The sequence below is a fragment of the Mizuhopecten yessoensis genome, unplaced genomic scaffold, assembly GCF_002113885.1.
Source record: "Mizuhopecten yessoensis strain PY_sf001 unplaced genomic scaffold, ASM211388v2 scaffold1313, whole genome shotgun sequence".
Taxonomy (NCBI): domain Eukaryota; kingdom Metazoa; phylum Mollusca; class Bivalvia; order Pectinida; family Pectinidae; genus Mizuhopecten; species Mizuhopecten yessoensis.
This window is the reverse complement of record NW_018403984.1, coordinates 1,055,831-1,079,189: the sequence shown is the minus strand read 5'-3', so window position 1 is coordinate 1,079,189 and position 23,359 is coordinate 1,055,831. Positions and strand designations below refer to the sequence as shown.

Below are 23,359 nucleotides of genomic sequence, written 5' to 3'. Positions count from 1 at the left end.
CACTAGGGTCAGGTTATTTGATAAAATAGGTCGAAAGTAAATGTGCGTAGTGTGAGTCTATAATTGCGATCTTCTGAGAACTATCCGTTCTCTCGATGCTGACGGATGAGGATATAGTGCCAGAGCCGGAGGCGAGAACACTGTTCCTCCCCGAGACAATGTAACCGCACAAAATCACAGTTCCCTTAGCAGCTCAACAGAAGATAATAACTAGTTCTATATATCACACAACTTACAACGGAAAATCGTATTGTCAAAACATTGTTCATGTCCATGTAAACATTCTCTCGGTTTATGGTGAATTATTAACAGTTTGGCTAACTAGAAGATCAAAAAGAGTCTATAAAGACATCATCATATAAGAAATTTATAATATCACAACCTATAATGTTATTAGACTGTTCAAACAAATATATATAAACCACAGCGTCAAAAAACCCACAACAGTAGCTTGATATAGGGCACTATCACCGGGAACCCATTGAGAACAAAATATCAGGATCGTCAAACGCCAAAATTTGACCACTCCATTTTGAACAAAAACAACGCCAAAGTTTGGAAACTCCGAAAATCCCAAAGTACTGTTTAAGAAAAGACAGGGGGGAAATATCGAAAACAGTAGAACCTCCGGAGGGGTAAGCGTTTTGGTAACTCATTCGGCATCCGCCATGATAATGAAAATATGTCGGCCCCAACTATAAGACACGGTAAACATAATGTAAACATGATCGCTGCAGTCAGAGTCTATCCTGCGATATTTATTTTGAAGTTAACATGGTTGTATGAAGAACGATTGGATTTGCAACTGCACGCGAGTACTCTTACCAGACAAATCATCTTCGCCCAAGGCCACTCACCGACAGCTAAATTCAGGTTTATCTAAACAATACGAAGGGTGGGTGGGGGGCTTTTGGAAGAGCGTTGCACGTGCACGTTTTATTAGGCTATAAGAAATGAACGTGCTTGTCTGCAAAATCATGAACGATTATTGAGAGAGAAAAAAAATGCCATACCTGTGCTGAAAATCCAGGACAATGCAATCATCATTGTTTAAACATTTTGTTTTAATAGGAACTCAGATTTGTCGAATTTTTTGGTTATCTTGATTTCAACCTAGATATGGAGATTTGATAATTAGTACAGAGATATCAAGTTAGTCTCCAGAAGATTACAGGCTCACAATAACGGCTATGTCAATGAATAAAGGATCGGGTCTAATTATTATGATATATCGTCGATTAACGGTAGAGGTACCGGCGCCTGAAGAGCTATTATTATCTCAGATTTAAAGTGTACAAGGTCAATCAATATTTCAAGGAAGAACATGTCCGGACTCAAAAGGTCTCTAATTGATTGGTGTAGAATCAGATGAACAGGAACTCTAACATCGCTTTGATGTCGTATATTTTACTGTTGGTATGACATAGGACCGCTATCAAGTCCTACTGTACAGCTGATCAATAGTAACCCGGTTCTGATTCAGCCAACTTAATGAAATTCTAAATCGAATTTTGCTTTCCCAAAACGTTTTCCAAATATAGAAGTGTATATCTATGTTCATAAGAGGTCAATGATTTGTAATGATTTATGTATATTGATATCCAATAAAATACTTCACCAGATTTTCCCTTCAGGAGAGATGTTAATATAGTTGTGACATGATGTTCAACAGCAGAATTGTATTGCCTGCCAAGATGAAAGAAATGCGTACTCTGTCTTAGGTCGATGATGGTTAAGAAATCTCTAGAATTTGACAGGAGGCATGACGGGTGCCACATGTGGTGACAGGAAGCATTATGACGGGTACCACATGTGGTGACAGGAGACATCATGACGGATACCACATGCAGTGATAGAAGACATTATGATGAGTGCCACATGTAGTGGTAGGAGACATCATGACGGGTTCCACATTTGATGACAGGAGACATCATGACGGGTACCACATGTAGTGACAGGATACATCATGACGGATACCACATGTAGTGACAGGAGACATCATGACGGATACCACATGTAGTGACAGGATACATCATGATGGATGCCACATGTAGTGATAGGAGACATCATGACGGGTTCCACATTCGGTGACAAGAGGCATCATGACGGGTTCCACATGTAGTGATTGGATACATTATGACGGGTGCCACATGTGGTGACAGGATACATCATGACGGATGCCGCATGTAGTGACAGGATACATCATGACGGATGCCACATGTGGTGACAGGATACATCATGACGGATGCCACATGTAGTGATAGTAGACATCATGACGGGTTCCACATGTGGTGACAGGGTACATTTTGACGGATGCCACATGTAGTGATAGGAGACATCATGACGGATGCCACATATAGTGACAGGAGACATCATGACGGGTTCCAAATTTGGTGACAAGAGGCATCATGACGGGTTACACATGTGGTGACAGGATACATTATGACGGATGCCACATTTAGTGACAGGATACATCATGACGGATGCCACATGTGGTGACAGGATACATCATGACGGATGCCACATGCAGTGATAGTAGACATCATGACGGGTTCCACATGTGGTGACAGGGTACATTTTGACGGATGCTACATGTAGTGATAGGAGACATCATGACGGATGCCACATGTAGTGACACGAGACATCATGACAGGTTCCACATTTGGTGACAAGAGGCATCATGACGGGTTCCACATGTGGTGACAGGATACATTATGACGGGTGCCATGTGAAGTGACAGGAGACATCATGATGGGTACCACATTTGGTGACAGGAGACATCATGACGAGTGCCACATTTGGTGACAAGAGACATCATGACGAGTGCCACATGTGGTGACAGGATACATGATGACGGGTGCCATGTGAAGTGACAGGAGACATCACGACGAGTGCCACATTTGGTGACAATAGGCATCATGACGGGTTCCACTTGCGGCGACAGGATACATCATGACGGGTGCCACATTTGGTGACAGGAGACATCATGACGAGTGCCACATTTGGTGAAATGAAACACTCCCTTTGAACATCTAGTTTTACGAGAGTGACTGTCTGTTTTTATTTGGTTTAGGTGCATTCTAAGTTATTGTTTCTTTTGTTTTTTTAAATTATCATGTTAGCGTTTTAGTTATTAATTTTATCATCTGATTAAGTGTTGTTTTTTGCATGTTGCAGTGTATTTATCATTTTGATATTTATTGTCGCACTGTTCAGCTTCCGGTAGATACTTTAAATAATCTGAGTACTGTGTTCAAGTAAAAGTTGTTTTATAATTCTTGTACACGTCTAATGGCTGTGGTTTATATTTGACTGTTGTCTATTGCACGCTGTAGAATGTCTATTACCTAAAACATATAACCTCATTGTTAGCTTTTGGTAGATAAGTCACGTTACTGAATGCGTTTCTGTATTCTCAAGATTTTTTGCGCAATAAGCATGTTGTTTTTTTTTATTCGTGACGCGTTTCTATTGCATTATTATAAAATCTGCCAAAAATAGGACACGGATACTCTGTATACTGTTTCTACTTTACGAGGTGTCCCGAACAGTCAAACGTGTAGGTCATGGGTGACCGTTTGTGTTAGTGTCTCAATGTGCAACTAGATGCTCCTTTGATGATATTTAAATTATTACGTACTACTATAAATAATGTATTGAATGAAACTTAATAGATATCAATCTTAATTTAAAGGCACTACGATCAATAGTTTTGGTAATTTAATTAGCAGGGTTGAAACACCTCAAATGTAATTTAATAGGCGGGTCTGTATAATGTATACATTTAATACCTAGACATATTATGTTTGCATGAGTGTAAATTGTATTGTGCTGTATATATGTTGTAACTGATAAGTCGGATGACTTAAAGTAACAATAAACTTAAACTCATCGTATTTCAGGTGACCAATTAAAAAAAAAAAAAAATTAAAAAAAAAAAAAAATATACGGGCTTTTATTTCCTTTAAAAGTAATTACGTAACACAACTAGCGACATGAAATTATTTAATTTCATTTGGCGATTTTGATGGAGATAAGATAATTCCGTACCAGGCGTATCGAATGTACCCCCGGCTTCAATGATTCGATCAGTTGGTACTTCACATCAAAGATAATGCAATTTTCAATGTTTATACTGCAATAAAAAATCGATATATTCAAAATAAGCGAACATGATAGTGGTTTATCCAATAAAACAAGATGTTTGTATTGTAATATAACCAAACGTAATGTAAAATTAAAGCTGACATATCGTGAAATCATGAAAATCTCCTATATTTTTTATTATCCGATCGTCTTGACAGAAATTGTGAATGAGTGAATGTATTTAGCATACAGACAAGGTGCGGTTTGTTTTACGTATCCCTATAATACATTAGTTGTGCAGACAATTACAAAAATGTCGGTCGGATAAAAAGTTCTTTCATCAAAACAAAGGAAATGTTAACCACACGCAGAGAACTATTAAAACGTAAAACTGAAAACCTACAATGTTTACAAAGAGGCAATATATATATATATGTAACAGGCCTGTCTGCACACCGGGAACATCGTATGGTTTTAATCGGAATACAAAGCATGCTATTTATATAGCATAAGCATCGTCAACTTGACGCTCCTGTCATTTACGCATCGGTCAGGCATCTCGTTGATTAGAAGAGAGATACTGACACTGATCCATCAGTATACATTATAGCACTTCCAATAACTTGTTGAAAAAATCCTTCCACGTTATGTTCACAGGAAGCACCATTAATTTGCATAGTGCAGAGTCAGAGTGGTGCAGAGTATAAACATATCAGTTTGTCACCTACATACGTCAAGCTAACAAATCTATGTCGGGAGCGGTAAGATAACATCAACTTCGAAGCGAACAATACCGATTTGCTATGATTTTCTGACCGTCGTTGTCTTCAAATAAATGAGTCACATTTAGCTGGTTCTATTCTTCCTTAATTAACTACCATCAATGGAAATCTACCGGCCTGATAGTAAAGGCCAACAATAATGTCATATGTAAATCACGGGCTGAGTATTGTCCGACTCCTCGGGACCGACATATTCTGTGAGAAGCTGTGTGTGTTGTGACCAATAGATAACGGATCAGTAACTCGGTAGGTCTGGTACAATACACCCGGCACTACATTCAGACACTCACCACCGCGGCTCCTATACGAGTCCTTATACCCTCTACGATGTGTCTTATTAGCAGGACATTTTATATCTTAACTTTACCGTGTTCAACGTGACATCATTTGGAAATTCGTTGAATTTGTTACATGCCAACAACTGATTTCAGTCATTCGTGGGGAGGATTATGAAAAATATGTGTCAGTACTAAAGAAACTATCAACACAACAAGTTGACAAGAAGCGCTGTGACTCTTTGATCTTCATTCGCCATTCAACTGTATCGATTTATAATTCGTGTATGAAGAAGGACATTTCGATATATCAAGTGTATACTGTTTGTTTGGCATGGTGTGGATTATAAAGTTATAAGTGTAAGCACGCCAAGTTGACAAGAAGCTCTGTGGCTGATCTTCGTTTTCAATGCAACTGTATCGATTTATAATTCATTTATAAATAAGTTCGTTTCGATATATCATGTTTATTTGACTTAATATGAGTTAACTATTACTAAGTGTAAACATTATTGTTTCGGTAACAATGCAAGCACCACAGAGGACAAGCAGTCTATAATAATAAGATACTGTATACGTAAATTAAGTCTTGCTTTCGATCTGAATTGGCTATTCACACAGACCAGTGCGCGTGGAAAACGAACCGTATGGTGAGGAAACATGTGTTTCATGTCTCAAACTCGTTCTTAATTTATAAACAAATTCATTTCAATCTAATCAACCAAACATTGAAGAAATCACAACGGAATTACGTCAAAACGACAACTGTTTATAGCGGCGTATTTACACAGGAAACCGTTAACGTGTGGTAAGGCGTGGTAATTATCAATTGGAGTATTGAAGTGAAGCTGGTGTGTTTATAATAATACTAAAATAGACTTTCCGTGCGACAGAAAATAAATTCCAAGGCTATACGTATCCCATATATTTCGGTATGTATGAGGTATAGCAGGGATATGTGACGATAAACTGTGGTTGGAGAAACTACATCATCATCTGACACTGAGGCTGACCATGACGTAGGAAGCCGTAGTGGAGCATGACATCTCTTAATGGATATGTGATCCTGTGGGTTTTAATACTGACAATAGGTAAGATATACGTAATAGATATGTGATCCTTCGGGCTGTAATACTTACTATAGGTAAGATATAAGTAATGAATATGTGATCCTGTGGGCTGTAATACTGACCACACGTAAGATATAAGTAATGGATATGTGATCATGTGGGTTTGTTTACTGACAACAGGTAAGATATAAGTAATGGATATGTGATCCCTTGGGCTTTAATACAGACCACAGGTAAGATATAAGTAATGGATATGTGATCCCTTGGGCTTTAATACAGACCACAGGTAATATATAAGTAATGGATATGTGATCCTTTGGGCTTTAATACAGACCATAGTTAAGATATAAGTAATGGATATGTGATCATGTGGGCTGTAATACTGACCACAGGTAAGATATAATTAATGGATATGTGATCCCTTGGGCTGTAATACAGACCATAGTTAAGATATAAGTAATGGATATGTGATCCTGTGGGCTTGTATAATGACCATAGGTAAGATATAAGTAATGGATATGTGATCATTTGGGTTGTAATACTGACCACGGGTAAGATATAAGTAATGGATATGTGATCCTGTGGGCTTGTATAATGACCATAGGTAAGATATAAGTAATGAGTATGTGATCATGTGGGCTGTTATACTGACCACACGTAAGATATAAGTAATGGATATGTGATCATGTGGGTTTGTTTACTGACAACAGGTAAGATGTAAGTCATGGATATGTGATCCCTTGGGCTTTAATACAGACCACAGGTAAGATATAAGTAATGGATATGTGATCCTGTGGGCTTGTATACTGACCATAGTTAAGATATAAGTAATGGATATGTGATCCTGTGGGCTTGTATAATGACCATAGGTAAGATATAAGTAATGGATATGTGATCCTTTGGGCTGTAATACTTACTATAGGTAAGATATAAGTAATGAATATGTGATCCTGTGGGCTGTAATACTGACCACAGGTAAGATATAAGTAATGGATATGTGATCCTGTGGGCTTGTATAATGACCATAGGTAAGATATAAGTAATGGATATGTGATCCTTTGGGCTGTAATACTGACCACATGTGAGATATAAGTAATGGATATGTGATCCTTTGGGCTTTAATACAGACCATAGGTAAGATATAAGTAATTGATATGTGATCCTGTGGGCTTGTATAATGACCATAGGTAAGATATAAGTAATGGATGTGTGATCCTTTGGGCTGTAATACTGACCACAGGTAAGATATAAGTAATGGATATGTGATCCTTTGGGCTTTAATACAGACCCTAGGTAAAATATAAGTAATGGATATGTGATCCTTTGGGCTTTAATACAGACCATAGGTAAACTATAAGTAATGGATATGTGATCCTTTGGGCTGTCATACAGACCATAGGTAAGATATAAGTAATGGATATGTGATCATTTGGGCTGTCATACTTACCCTAGGTAAGACATGGTTGTTACGTCATCAGTTTTTATTAATTATTTTTTATGCGTCATCGACTTTTGTTTCTTGTAAGGATGAACGCAGGACACACATGTGATTACACCTATAACATTTGGTAATAGATACAGATACAGATGTATCGCCCTTCTATGGCTCCTCGGAGATAATAGGGGCCAAAACAGTGGAAATCAAAATTGGTCTTATTTACTTCTGAAACAGAATGTGAGGTGAGAAAAACTCCTTAATTACAATAATATCACAACAGTTAATTTCAAGTATACATGTGTACCTGTCTCTGCAGGTAGGGCGTAAGAATTGTACCTGCTGCCCCCATTGCATGATCGTATAATGCCACTAAATTTGGGATCTTATCTTTTCTCTTCTTTCTAAACAAACTTTCTTCTTCCTAATGTCCCCCTTGACAATGCCTCACTTTTGGCCTTTAGTTGAGCGTTCGCCCCTGTGAGGAAGGCTTTGAGCTCTGTCTCCTGGCCGAGACATACCAGAATCTGTAAAAGTGGTAGTTTCTACTCCTGCTTAACGCTCGGCAATTTAAGAGTGGGACGACTGGTTCGCCCGTTGTCAGTATAATGTGACCGGGTGGGGTATCCTGCTGGGTGTCTTCGGCAGTTTGTTTCAGTGAGGTAGCACTACAAAATCGGAATCAGTTGCGCGCTATCACAAGGAGACAAACACGAACATATCGCAGCCTCCCAAAACACACACGCACGCACTACACTCATGTAAACCAAACATATGTACCTTGTTATAGGTAAGGCAGCAGTTTATTACAAATGTAGGTCATCAGTCATTTATAATAAAGTGAAGACAACAGTTTAATATTCTAATATTGTATATTGTCACCAAAGTTAATCATTACTTTATGGATATCATATTAGCCATGGACAACATAAGTCGGAAGTAATTCATAATATAATAAAATGTAATATAACACAATATAATGTAATATGATATAAACTAGCACTGCAACTTGTACCTTTCTTGGGACCACCTTCCTTTCCATATATACAATGATTAATAATTACAAAATGTAAACAAAACACAAACCTTAGTCCTTGTTATACCACTGTGAATCGCACACATTGCTAATGTCAAAATCGTCCTGGTATGTGACAGAGTCAGTAATTCATTGACGACTCAACCTTTTTGAAATAACGGCAGGAATCCCCATTCGCATCCTTATCGATCACGCCTGTGTGACATGGGCCATTAATACGGTAAGACTGTTGAAGGAGCAATGGCTAAATAAAGAGGGGGTGGGTTTTACAAACTATGTAAGTAATTATAGATAGCGTTGTAGGGACTCTCCCATTTCGTTATTGATGTCTTTTTGCATGTACTAAAGACGTTTCAATACAACTTATTGTTATTTTCGTTCACCATTTTGTCTTACATAATGATGTTCTGATATGTGCTGACAATCCCTTATTCGAACTCAATATTAAGCCAAGATATGGACAAAGGAAAGTTGTGTATGTACAGACTTGAAAATAAACACAAGTATGATACAAGATGTCCCGGAAGGGTAAGCGTCTTCTGCCTCATTGTAGACACCAACCATGTAAATAAAGATCATTTCCAAGTAATCTAGCTGTAAATATTGTACATTTTATCATCCATTGTTTCTTGATAATCATGTAAGATGAGCTTCATGCTCAATATGTTATCAAGAAAAAATAAAGCCTTTATTATTATTATCTCACGTCCTCAAGTGAGACCCATGGTTGTGACAGACCAACTAATGAGCGTAATATAACGTCAATGCTTCATGAATGAAGTGAATAATGTATTAAATGAACCTGGTTAGTGTATCGATATCTATTAATACTTTTCATGTCCAAATTGCATTCAATTGGTCAAATTTGTAATATAAATACGAAAGCCATTTAATCGATTCTGTTACCACACAGTTCCCGTGCGAACTAGCAATAGAAAAGTTTAGCTCCTTGGCGACTTCAAATAAGAACAAGTTACGTGCACAATTTCGAAATCATCTGAGAAGAATTGAACAGGTTATTCATTGTTTATTGGTATGCACTCGTGACTTGTGGCTACGTGTAAATGCTAAAATGAAGGTTGAGACTAAATCTGAAATACGCTCCTTTATTAAAGCACGGTGTGTCGTTAAAACAGATGCATGCAGAGTTGTGCAGAATAAAAGGCAACTCTGACGTCACATTGAGAACTGTTTTAGGTGGGTGAACAAATTCAAGAATGGTAAAGTTGACAGGCCAGATATTGCAGCATCAAAGAAGAACATTGCTGCTGTAAAAGCAATAATAAAGGATGATAGTCGTTATAATGTGTCTGAGATAAGTCATATTGTTGGCATTTCAGAAAGCAGTATATATCACATTCTGACCAAGTGCTTGGAATTAAATAAGCTTGTGCCTGATGAACACCTAATTTGCTGGCATCAGAATAAATGCTAGTCGTTTAAAATGTGCTAAAAGCTATATTAAAAGGCTAATTGCGACTCCAGAAAGCTATCTGATTTCCTTACAGGGGATAGGACATGGGTCTATTCCCTTGAACACCAGAGGTGCAGTAATAACGAGCAATGTGTGTCGACAAATCAAGCAAAGCCAGAATGAATTATTAAAGACGCCAAGAAAGTTTCGCATGCCATTCTTTTTTAATTCTAGTGGGTCTGTTATTTAGATACCTCGAGAGAAAGGGAAAACTATCATTGCCAAGTTTTACAGGGACGAAGTACTGAAGCCTGTCAAAAGATTTCACATGAAAAAGCGTTCAAGTACAGGGTTGAGTGACATTCAGCTAATTCACGACCATGCCTCATCCCACAAAAGCAATATTGTACAGGTGTACAGGCATAGAAGCAAGAGGAAGTATTACAGAATGACCACCCACCCTATACACCAGATCTAAGTCCTTGTGACTTCTTCCTGTTTCCTTCACTCAGGAAAATGCTCTTCGGGAAACGATGCGCCTGTAGGAGTGCTCTGAATAATGCAATCTGCCAGTGTCTCGCCTGTATACGAAGGTGATACTACCGGGCACCGTTTACGTCATAGATAGCGCGATTGCTAAAGCGCATTTTTGCAAAGGGGAATACTTCGAAGATTGCAATAGAAAGGTCAAACTATATACATTATGCATGTGATTCACAAGAGACAGAATTTATAGAATCGCCCTGGTATCTGCCAGAGTGACACTATAAAGTCATAAAAGAATTGTTTTTATTTAATCTGATATCGAATGGTTTGTTTGTGTGAAAACCTATAAGTACAGCAATTAGTTTCTTAACGTTGTAAACAAACATAAATGTTACAAACATTGAATATAGTTTGTATATTTATATATATTATATTTTACACTAGATAGGTATATATCTCCTGTCTAACCTTAAGGCGAATATTGGAAGTCAGATCAATTAAACGAGATTTACTTTAGTTTAGAAGTACACTGCTTTTAGCACTTCCGAAACATGATATACTGGCCTAAAACATAATGCCGACAAACCTACCGACCAGGATGTATTTGATCTGTGCAAACAGACTAATGATCTAATTCAGGAGTTCACATCAGCTTTATAAAAATAACATCGTTTTTTTTTTAAATGAGGTATTTCGTTTCTTTTTGAAATATTGTTACTTTTGTCTGGGGAAAATTTCATTATTTCTAAAATCATGACTCTGGTTTCAGTTTCAGATCGTATTGTACTTCTAGAGCAGGAAATTATTACTTTTGACTTTGTCTTGCAAGCTGACAGAGGTCCCTGTGACAGGACGACATGCCAATAGCTTACTTTATCTATAACTCCTTAGCTATATAGTCGATGTACAGTGTAAAGAGATCTCTAGGACGTTCACAATGGACAACTGAACTTTGATGTAAACCTCCTGCTGCTAGATAATACTACATGAAATGAGGTCGGAGCTCCATTTAGGATAACAGAACACGTTCTCGAAATTCTATCTATATTTATTGATAACCGAGTTAATCTTATATAGATTGTGTAAACTATGTTGAATAATTACCTACGTTGTCAAAAAAAAAATAGTGTGTCAAATTCACAACGTTTAGTTGATGAACTGCTGAATAATTGAATACACTCACCTTTCCGGAATACTTAATCTTGTTTTTCTAGTCTCCATGATATTCTTTTTTTTCTTCATATTATGGTTTTATACATATACATTTCTAAGAGGACATGACATTATTTAACTTTGACCTTTATTTACATTTCGGGAGTCGTCGATGAAACAGAAGACGCGTACCCTTCCGGAACACCTGGTCTTATTATTTTTGTCCATTTGTAAGGGTCTCCACGTACACTTTCCTTTCGGTTATCGATTTAGTTGCGATTTACTGTTGACACTTCCGTACTCTTTTTTTATACAGTAAAATGTATGCATTATATGTTTATATAATAGTATTATCCAATGAGTCATATTGCGGAGTTGACCAAAGTCAGTTTATCTTTAAGTAAAATATAAACAGTATGTTTATCAACAACAAAGCAAATGAACATCATATTCATAATGTTTCTAAGGGGATGTGAAGCAATAAACATTCATCTCGATAATAAGAAATATACACTTGTTATGATACCAATTAACTACAAGAACGTCAACACCAACGTTTGTCCCCGAAACAAAACACATCATTAAAAACGTTTGTCAATGTGTCGTGTGCGTGTTTTAGAATACTAGGCCAAAATAATGAAGCGAGTATATAGATTTGATAGTAGGACACGCTACTGATTGGTTATAAAAAATGTAATCAAAACACGTGGAATATATAACTCGGGATTGGAAATGATATAAAAATAATTAACTCGAAGAGATGCCATGCCGGCCTGATTGATTTATGTTAACAGTATTTTTCACCCTCGTGCCACATTTCCCAATAACACAAGAACATACGATGATTAGTATTAAATTGAGATATTTACACACTGCTTTTCTCTTTAAGTATGGTTTCCCGCTGACTTTCGGTATTTTAATGCATTATTGACATTCATTTCTTGTGATGCATCAGAAAGTAATATATAGCATACAAACAGTATGATATCGAGAATCAATTTCAATGCGTTCTGGTACGCTGCTTCAAAATAGAACCCCGATAGTCTTTAGGCATGCCACATGTTTCGTTTTCTTTCATTTATTTATTGATACTGTTGCTTTGGGTTTTTTTACTGGACGAGCCTATTTCCTGGCCTTAGTGTGTTAAAACAGTAATATGTTCATTCAAGATCACACCTGGTACTTTTTCAATTAATTGAATAAGTGAAATAAATATTACGAAAAATGTATTAGTTGGATAAAGTGCATTATTTATAATTGATCCACAAGTAGTCTTAAACATTTATAATATCAGAGAATAAAACACTGGGAGTTTTATTTAACTGGTGAAATATTTCCACAATATGTTGTTTTTTTTTGTTCAGGAATAATGTTTAACTGCATTCATTCACCTTCAGAAAAGGTAAAACCATCCGATGAAGATTATCTTTCTGTCGATGTAATCTTGTGATAACAACACAACTGGATCGTAAAAAAACATGACCATTTCTACCGGGAAAGCACTAAGCGATAAAACACTGTTATTGTTAACCCAGAATGATTCACGTCACTAATGGTTAACAGTAGGATTTTATAGCTGTGTGATGGAGTTTTTGTCTGGTTACTGTGATGGTACACATACAAGTGTCCAACACAATTTATCAACTTTAAAGTATGCCCTCCCAAGTGTGATCTTTTAAGGTGCAATCTGGTTACTGTCGATGCCTACAGTACAGTAACAGTGGACGTTTCCATTTGCGACGCGAATATTTTCACAACGCGATTAGTTTAGAGAGTCGCAACGTATACATTTTCACACGCAAGAGTTTCATCTTTTACAGTATTACAGTGTGCATTGTCAATCGAAGACTAACAAGGATAGAGAATCACTTAATCAGTGAAGACAATGCTTTAAAAACTGAGAATATCAAAAATTATCATTGTTATTTTGAAACGAAATTTCAGTATCTTATGGACGCTATTGATAACTACGCTAGGATGCATCCAACGTGATAAAAATGCGTTTCAGGTATTTCATATAAAACATTTTCTGAAACATCTTGCTATGTCTCCGTGGATTTTTCCTGTATGCTCAACGTGCATTAAAAAAAAAAATTACGCACCGGTCACTTTCTTTTCGTTTCTTCGTTTGTTGCGATTGTTTGTCCTTGTGTGTTGACGCTGCAGTCATTGTTCTATATGTCAGCTTAGATAAGTAATGTTCAGAGACTGAAGCTTGTTTTGTTGCACTATTTAACATCACAAAAAACAACTAAGATTAAAATGTTGTTAAAGGTCATTTTATTAATGATACATAGAAATTGTGACGATTTTAGTTCACAATTTTTGAAGACGAGATGAATAATAAACTAATATGAAGTACAATGACTTCTATTAGTAATGTAGCAACAAAGATGGGATACAGAACTGGCACCGATGACAGGCATGAGCTACATCCTTAAATAACTGTTGTTTATGGTATGTTGCAAAATGTCTGGCATCATCCCATCCAATCTATATAACGCGTAGCTGTAATACTTGTGCTATGGTGCAATTCTTGCAGTATTTCATATTATTCATATGCTGAATTTACGTGAGTTTAAAATCCAAGCTCCTGATCGCTATTTTTCTTATTTGTGGAAAAAGTTTTTTTTTGACAAATTAGACGAATTAAGCTGGTCATTTTTCATCGATTTTAACAAAGATTCTTTGGATCGACTAGTTATATTCAAATGCTATCGTACATCGATATCTCATACTTCTGTCTTATACCGTTATATAGGTCCGTTGTTTGGTATTGTTTTAATGGAATTTGTGGTTTTAATGTTGATTCAAAAAATAACACCATTGACACTTTATATATTTTTAAGCGCTTCCAAGAGTCAAATCGGAGAACAACATGATAAAATGTTACCCAAATTTCATGAAATAAATAAATGAGCCAGTGCATGACATTAGATTCGCCAGTCAAAATAGATGTTTTACATTTACAGTTTTCACTGAAAATATTTTTGTATGTTTAATATGTAAATGTAAATATGTAAATATCGCTAAATCAAAAATAACAACAGTTCCTAAATAAAATAAGAACTGCTATTTAACAACACATAAGAATGATTTCAGACATTGAAAAAAAAGTGAAAAAAGTTTGTTTTTCAATAGTAATTTGGTTCTTTTTTTATATACCCTTAATTGTGTAATTGTATATCAATAAGAGTAGCAACGTTTATAATTAAGATGTATTATGCAATAGGGTATGAACCATGACTATTTACCGGGTAATATAGTTTATTCATTCACCTCATTCGAACTTTCATCAGAGAAACTTCTTTTCTTGTAAGACGCTGCCCGTCACGTCTCAGTGTTATGTGTAACATACATGATTGTAAGCAATAAGCTTCTTTTATCAAGTAGCCAAATTTTATATCAGAATATATGAGAACGAATTCTATGACGTAACCTGGTCGCATGGGATTTTAGTATTCCGTGATCAGCATGATGTAACTGTCGACTGAATGTTTAATAGTTAAAAGAGTTACTCGGATAGAGACGGGGGTCTCTAGGTAAATTCTGTTAAATGAAGTTTATGTCCGTTGTAAATTACGCTTATAGTTATATAGACACGTACAATGTATTCAATTCCCCATATATTTTAGAAAGCTGGTGCCATTCATTTGTTATAACCATTTGCCATTACATGAGTCACAAAAGCTAAAAAAAAAAAGCAAAAATTCCCTCCAAAGCCTTTACGTTAAAAAAGACAAGAATACCATTTAACATGTCTAGAGTGTATTGAGTGTATATTGCTTCTTGGTAATTAATGATACAAAAATAGCTAAAAACAAAATGTATTTTTGTATGTGTATATTCTATTTTTGGTTCTATAATTCGTGGATGCATTTATTGTTGATCATCGAAAGAACTGTCGTACCATTATATATGTAAACGTATTAGAGGGGTTGTTGCATTTTAAAACTAGAGATCGTAATTTTCTCCTTTAGGACGTATTCTTTCCGTTAGTGGATACTATCTTGCCTATATCATTGTATATACAAAAGGCCTTATTTGTAATACGTTGTATTGAACAAACTACAATATATCAAATCAATATTGATGTAATAATAATCCATATCATCACTAGAAATATGATGACACAAATATTATGACGTTATAATTGACACACCTTATTGAAAATATTGTTTGTAGATCAATAATAAAAAACCAAAGTAAACATTCCCTGATTAAGTTTCATGTAATAATAAGTCCCGTATATATCTTTGTGATGATAATCAATTCCGGTGTAAATCCATGTCTTAACAAAATACTGTACTTTGTTAGGTGTCAGGTTCTCATAGTTACCAAGACAAATTGAAAAAAACGATACCCATATATCAAGGTTTCTGTCGTGAAGGGGAAGGTTAAATTGGTTTAATAATTTAGAGCACTGTTGTGTATAATGTTCGGGTAGGCATAGCTCGTCGTACGAACCATTTTATAATATATAATAGGTGGATGACATCCGGGGCTTTGATCTGTTTATATGGTTTGTACGGATTACATGCCATCTAAATTTGCCATTGCCTCGGATGTTCTGCGAGTAATGGCTTCTGTCCTACATTAGAGCCTCTGAAATCCTCGGTATCGATAATTGGAAAGGTGATACGGGGTTTCTTTTGTCTATTAGAATAGGGTCATGTAAAATGCTATCTTTAAGGAAAAGAAGAGCAGCATCTTCAGATGGTAAACGCGACAAGTATATGTATAGACATCCACTTTTAATCTCTAGCTTCGCGAGATAATAATTTCCACGTAAAATTGCGGAAAAAAGACTCAAATGTTCTATACATACTTACCATTCATAATGGGTATTCACTAATAAAAACCTGATAAAAAATTTCGAGAAGTAAAATTATTCACCTTTCATAGATATAGCAATTACATTGTTTGATTCTTCTTTTACTGCGGTTACTATACTTACTTGTGTTTTGTAGCTAAAACTGCCTTATAATCTTTGTTACTTTTTCGTTCTTGTCCCAATGTCTGCCATATTATCTGATGTTTACTATGTTTTTTTGCCCATATTGACTTTGTTGGTTTTGTTGAGGCATCTTCCATATTGTCTTTCATGTCCCTGTTACTCAGTCTCCCACATTGCCTCGATGTTCTTGTTGCTGTGTCTACTATATTATCTTTGATGTTCTTGTTGTTGTGTGTACTATATTATCTTTGATGTTCTTGTTGCTGTGTCTCCTATATTGTCTTTGATGTTCTTGTTGCTGTGTCTACTATATTATCTTTGATGGTCTTGTTGCTGTGTCTACTATATTATCTTTGATGGTCTTGTTGCTGTGTCTACTATATTATCTTTGATGTCCTTGTTGCTGTGTCTACTATATTGTCTTTGATGTTCTTGTTGATGTGTCTACTATATAATCTTTGATGTTCTTGTTGCTGTGTCTACTATATTACCTTTGATGTTCTTGTTGCTGTGTCTACTATATTATCTTTGTTGTTCTTGTTGCTGTGTCTACTATATTATCTTTGATGTTCTTGTCGCTGTGTGTACTATATTATCTTTGATGTTCTTGTTGATGTGTCTGCTATATTATCTTTGATGTTCTTGTTGCTGTGTCTCCTATATTGTCTTTGATGTTCTTGTTGCTGTGTCTACTATATTATCTTTGATGTCCTTGTTGCTGTGTCTACTATATTGTCTTTGATGTTCTTGTTGCTGTGTGTACTATATTATCTTTGATGTTCTTGTTGATGTGTCTGCTATATTATCTTTGATGTTCTTGTTGCTGTGTCTACTTTATTATCTTTGATGTTCTTGTTGATGTGTCTACTATATAATCTTTGATGTTCTTGTTGCTGTGTCTACTATATTATCTTTGTTGTTCTTGTTGCTGTGTCTACTATATTATCTTTGTTGTTCTTGTTGCTGTGTCTACTATATTATCTTTGTTGTTCTTGTTGCTGTGTCTACTATATTATCTTTGTTGTTCTTGTTGCTGTGTCTACTATATTATCTTTGAGGTTCTTGTTGCTGTGTCTACTATATTATCTTTGTTGTTCTTGTTGCTGTGTCTACTATATTATCTTTGTTGTTCTTGTTGCTGTGTCTACTATATTATCTTTGTTGTTCTTGTTGCTGTGTCTACTATATTATCTTTGTTGTTCTTGTTGCTGTGTCTACTATATTATCTTTGAGGTTCTTGTTGCTGTGTCTACTATATTATCTTTGTTGTTCTTGTTGCTGTGTCTACTATATTATCTTTGTTGTTCTTGTTGCTGTGTCTACTATATTATCTTTGAGGTTCTTGTTGCTGTGTCTACTATATTATCTTTGATGGTCTTGTTGCTGTGTCTACTATATTATCTTTGATGTTCTTGTCGCTGTGTGTACTATATTATCTTTGATGTTCTTGTTGCTGTGTCTTCTATATTATCTTTGATGTTCTTGTTGATGTGTCTACTATATTATCTTTGATGTCCTTGTTGCTGTGTCTGCTATATTATCTTTGATGTTCTTGTTGCTGTATCTACTATATTATCTTCGATGTTCTTGTTGCTGTGTCTACTATATTATCTTTGATGTTCTTGTTGCTGTGTCTACTATATTATCTTTGATGTTCTTGTTGCTGTGTCTATAATATTGTCTTTTACATTCTTGTAAATGTGTCTTTCACGATGCCTTTTGTTTTCCAGTTCTTGTTACTCTTCCTCCCTCATGCTTTGTTAGGTTACGGTTTGTCTTCTAAATTAATTTTGATTTTGTTCTTGTTGCTTTATCTACAATATTGTCTCTATTTTACCGTACTGACATTATATATAGTGTTGATGGTGCGTCTATCGCCTTTTGTGGTTGCTACCCTACTGTCTGATATTTTTGAAGCTTTGTCAATCATACACTGAAAGTGTTTTCCCCATTTGTGGTCTGCCAGTTTTTGAATCTTTCTTTTAACGATAGTAGTGAAATATGCACAGGAAACGATCACGATTCCATAAACAAGATGTATTTGATATTCATATCTCTACACGTGTTCGGTATTACATATAAAGAGCTTTTACACGAGCCAAAAAAGGAAGTGGACATAATATAATTATACATAACTCAGTCCTATTAATGAAACTCTGACATTCATCTATGTGCCGATAAGTTGGCTTCCTGACAGTTAAGCCATAGAGTTTCTGTTTGTGTGATAACGTGTAGCATCACTAACGGAGGTCACTAACGCTTGTAAATGAGGTTTTTCTCTGATAATAATATGTCATGGAAGTGTTCTGTTTTATCTGCTGTAGTTTTCAGTAATATATACAATCAATTTTAGTCCTCTTATCTCGAAATTTTGTAAGATTTTTCTTCTTGGGTTAATTCGTGTTAAGCATCGATCAAGTTTCGCGCGAACAATGATTCATACCAAACACAAACGTACACGCTGAGTGGAACGCATTTCAAAAACGAATGGTTCCACTCGCGATTCATATACCTTCATCACAGAGGCAAGGCACAGACCAACCTCCACCCCCTATATTCGTATATAGGGTTGGTCTGTGCCTTGCCCCTGTGATATCGACTATACCTTATCAATATGTCGTGACAAAATCGATGGAAAGCGGTTTGCTGTTTGATTGGTTTCAAGTATAGATATACTGACCAATCGATAGACTGATATCTGTTTACTACACAGCAGCGAATCGCGTTTCAAAGCCGGTCAATTTAACCGTAATGCTGCAATTCAATTGTTTTCAAATGATCTGGCTAGTCCGTTTGTATCAACTGCAAGGTGGTGCACAAAGAATTTTTCTGATTTCCTACTTTTTGGCCCCTAGCTTCACCAATGAGACCTAGAAGACCTAAACAGCCGTATGATGAGTATAATTAATTTTATTGGCACAGTGTCTCTTTTACCAAATTTTAAGAACCCTTTGATTTTGAAAATGAGTGAAACGTGAATTCCCCACGAATAATTACATAGAGGCAAGATCGCTTCCAACCTTTTTTGGCCACAGGCATCACCGATGGGTCCTAGAAGGACGAATCAGCTGTATGATTCTGTGTAATTTAACTTCGGCACACCGTACCTATTAACAAATTTTAAAAGGTGCGATCACTTGTGTGTTACGTTAATCGTTCAAACATCATTCACATTTCCAATATTTCCTATCGCCATGTCATTCAGGTAGTACTGATATTTTTGTTCGCAATAAACGTGCAACCCTTTTATTTGAAAGGTCGTTTTAGAAAACTTAAAAGCAATCATATACGCATTTAATTCCCTTGAGTGAATCTTAAATCTTCGAGATGGCGATTTCGCGATATTTGATGTTCACGGCCAAATCGTGCCAACATGTTATTAATGCACTTTATTCCTATTGTCACAACCATTCATGGCTTGGTACCATAAATATTCCACGCGGGATGCGGCTCCGTTAGAACAGACACGTCCATATCCACGTGTTGAGAAACAATTGTATGTTTCAGTCCATACCTCGGGAGAAGTTACAGTCTTATTTGTAACAAATCGTTATCGACAACCACTGTTTCAGATAATACTGTTTTTATCATGGAAGGCTTTCTCAAATCAAGACGTGGCTACAGTAACAGCACAAGGATGTGACTTTACACACGTTCCCAGTAGTGGTAATGTTGTTAAACAAGGCCTAATTTGACTTAATGATGCTTTCCAGAGGCTTGATGTGTTGCTGTATTCAGCATGCCTACCTCGATTTGTTCCGAAATCAGCATGCCTTCCTCGATTTGTTCCCACATCAGGCAATATTGGACAGACAGATGCATGTGGATGTTCTTCGGAAACTTAAAGTGGTTTGAAGATTGATTTGGGACGAGACAATACACAATATGGAAATAAGAGAAGAGCTGTCAGGATTCCTCTTTTCATATTCTGCGTGATACGAAACCTTGAATCATGAATGTTTTTAGCTATGATCATTCTTGTCTGTTCTACCTTAGGGTTCTTTGCGAGTTATACATGTATAAATGATGACTGAGTTGGCAGTATAGAAATTCCATTCACACATGATTTGACGGGTTTCGTTGCGTAAAGAATTACAACTATATATTGTTTAATAAAATTAAAAACTCCTTTTACACTTTGTATGACTAGTATAAGTTCCAGTGTACAGTATATATCCATATGTGTCAGCAAAATAACCTTGACGGCGGTGAGAACTACAAGGCCAAGATTTATGTGTGTTTTTTATAAACTTTGTTAAAGTTCGGCATTCATGCGATGATTAAATCGGATCGGGGCTCTTCTAAAACAATCATAATACATTCATCTAAACCCTGCATAAGGATGACGTTATAGGTATCACTCATGATGTATTAAAAACATTATAAGATTTAAGTGGCTTATATGATAAAAGACCCATTTGTTGTTGTTACTTTAATACTTCCCTGTAGCATCATAAAGGCAAAGGATATGCTTAGATTTTTTGTCTCTCGCGATTTGGCGAGTTCTTGACAAGCTTGTTTGTGTTAACGTTGTTGATTTATTCTTTTTCTTCTGTTTTACTTGTAACACTGAAACTGAAAACGCTTTGATTTTGTTTTTTTTGTTTTCATTTGGAGACCACAGATGGATTGAAAGCTTTACATAATCAACTCTGTTAGATTAATCAGATTCCAACCCCTCTAGTCAACGCTGATAAATGTAAATCTGTTTTATAGATGTCATCTATGACACAAATCAAAAGTGCGGGCGAAAGATGTAAAGAAATTCATTTGTGTCTTTCCTGTTAACAGTCTTGTATGATTTATCCGATTAGCCATTTAATATGAATGCATTTTCTTTTTTGGCCGAATACGAGTATACTGTATTTGAGTAATCGTTTTCTAATTCCGTACACGTTTCTCCCCACAGTAAGGGTACATAGCCTGGAGTGCTGGAAGTGCATCTCTGACGACTGTGAGGGAAACCCCGAAATCAACTATAGAGCCAGGAAAACCACGTGTGGGGAGGATGCATCTTGTATGGTAGGTGATGACGCATCTGTTGATGCGTTTTTGAAACAGGCTGCCAATTTCTGATTGGTCGAATAATGGCGATATCAAAATGAATGCGCGCTATTGATTTTGTTTCAAAAAATGAATAAAACCAAATAGTGTTGTTGCCTATAAACAGTGTTTGTTAGTTCCCTAGTAGGTATGTCGTCTATAGGTCTATAGCATATACGCTGTATCATCTGCAATGGCCATTTTTTTTTTTATCTGAGTACGGATGACTGAGTGTCGTGTACTAAAATAGGTTTCTTGCTTATCTGTATACATAATAATGGCCCCTTGTTCAATTTATTCGCAATTCGAAACAAACAATTACTCGGAAATACTTTATCTTTCTAAAGAAATGATGAGGAATTACTTTTTTTCTGGTTTGCCATGCATACCTTAAATATATATATGGCATGTCGGGCACTCCTATCTCAGTTATTTCTTAGCCATCAGTGTCAGTGATTATTATTTTTCATATTTTTGTAGAAAGTCCGGTACAAGATGTACTACAACTTAACAAAAACAGTCTTCGACTCGATAATTCGTACGTGTTCTTCCGGCGAATGTAAACCTGTGACGGAGAAAGACTTCGCGAAGTGCACGAAGGATGATCGCCTGTACATGGTCAACGGATGTTCGCTTCGGACGTGTTGTAACGACCAAAACTATTGCAATTCCGGAAACCTTCACCAGCTTCAAGTCCGGGTGTTAGTTGGCACTTTGTCGATTGTTAGTTTAATCTTGTACGTATTAGACCTATCATCATAGTCACTTATATGTTTATTTTTCATACACACTAGTAAATGGAACCGTCAGATATAATTTATGATTTATTTGTCTTTATAGACATTTTTGGGAAAAAAAGACGTAAAACACACTTCAAATGAAACCGTCTGATATTCGTATAATACCACTACCCTTAAAACAGTCGTATGATTTGTATGATATAATGTTTATTTGTTAATAGAATGTATCTCACTTGTTAATATCGTTTGCACTGTTCAATATCATTATCCAACATCCATAAATACATATATATATATATTCATTTCGAACTTATGTGTAAATATTTGCGTTGATTAAACATGTTTTGTTTATGAATGTTGTCCTCACGTGGTTGTTGTTCTTTCAAAATAATTACCTCGGGGTAGGGTCAATTTCTGTCAGCACATTCCGCATTTTAAGGCTCCCCGTTTCACTGTTAAAACTGTCACTATGTATTGGAAACTGTATATTTTTCGGATGACTTTGCTTTAATAACTCAATTCTTTTATGAAAAAAAGGATGAAGGTGAAATAAATCAAATATGATCCGCAACATTGTTCTAAATGTAACACTTTAGCGGGGCTACACCGGGACTGGACCGGGGCTAGACCGGGACTCGAGCCCTGGACTTCATATTGTTATACTGTCGCTCTACCTGGTTAACTCTACCTGACAACTGTGCTACACATTTATCCAAAACGAAATGAATGGGAGGTTACTGAATAAACAAAAAACCCACAGTGCAGTGGGACATGGATCCTTAATAGATACACCTTTGTATGTTAGATTAACTGGTAACAGAAACACATCTCTGGAATATGTATATATAGGTATACATACTTCATTCATGTTTTGAAATTCTTG

At 36.0% G+C, this 23,359-nt stretch overlaps 1 protein-coding gene across 1 annotated transcript; it reads left to right on the top strand.

The window, feature by feature from the left end:
• The first annotated feature begins 4,937 nt into the window (after positions 1 to 4,937).
• Positions 4,938 to 22,802, top strand: LOC110459112. The gene is made up of 3 exons (XM_021511210.1): positions 4,938 to 6,234; positions 21,603 to 21,715; positions 22,217 to 22,802. Exons 1-3 carry the CDS (start codon positions 6,183 to 6,185, stop codon positions 22,496 to 22,498), a joined length of 447 nt encoding a protein of 148 aa, XP_021366885.1. The 5' UTR covers positions 4,938 to 6,182; the 3' UTR covers positions 22,499 to 22,802.
• The last annotated feature ends 557 nt before the right edge of the window (positions 22,803 to 23,359 follow it).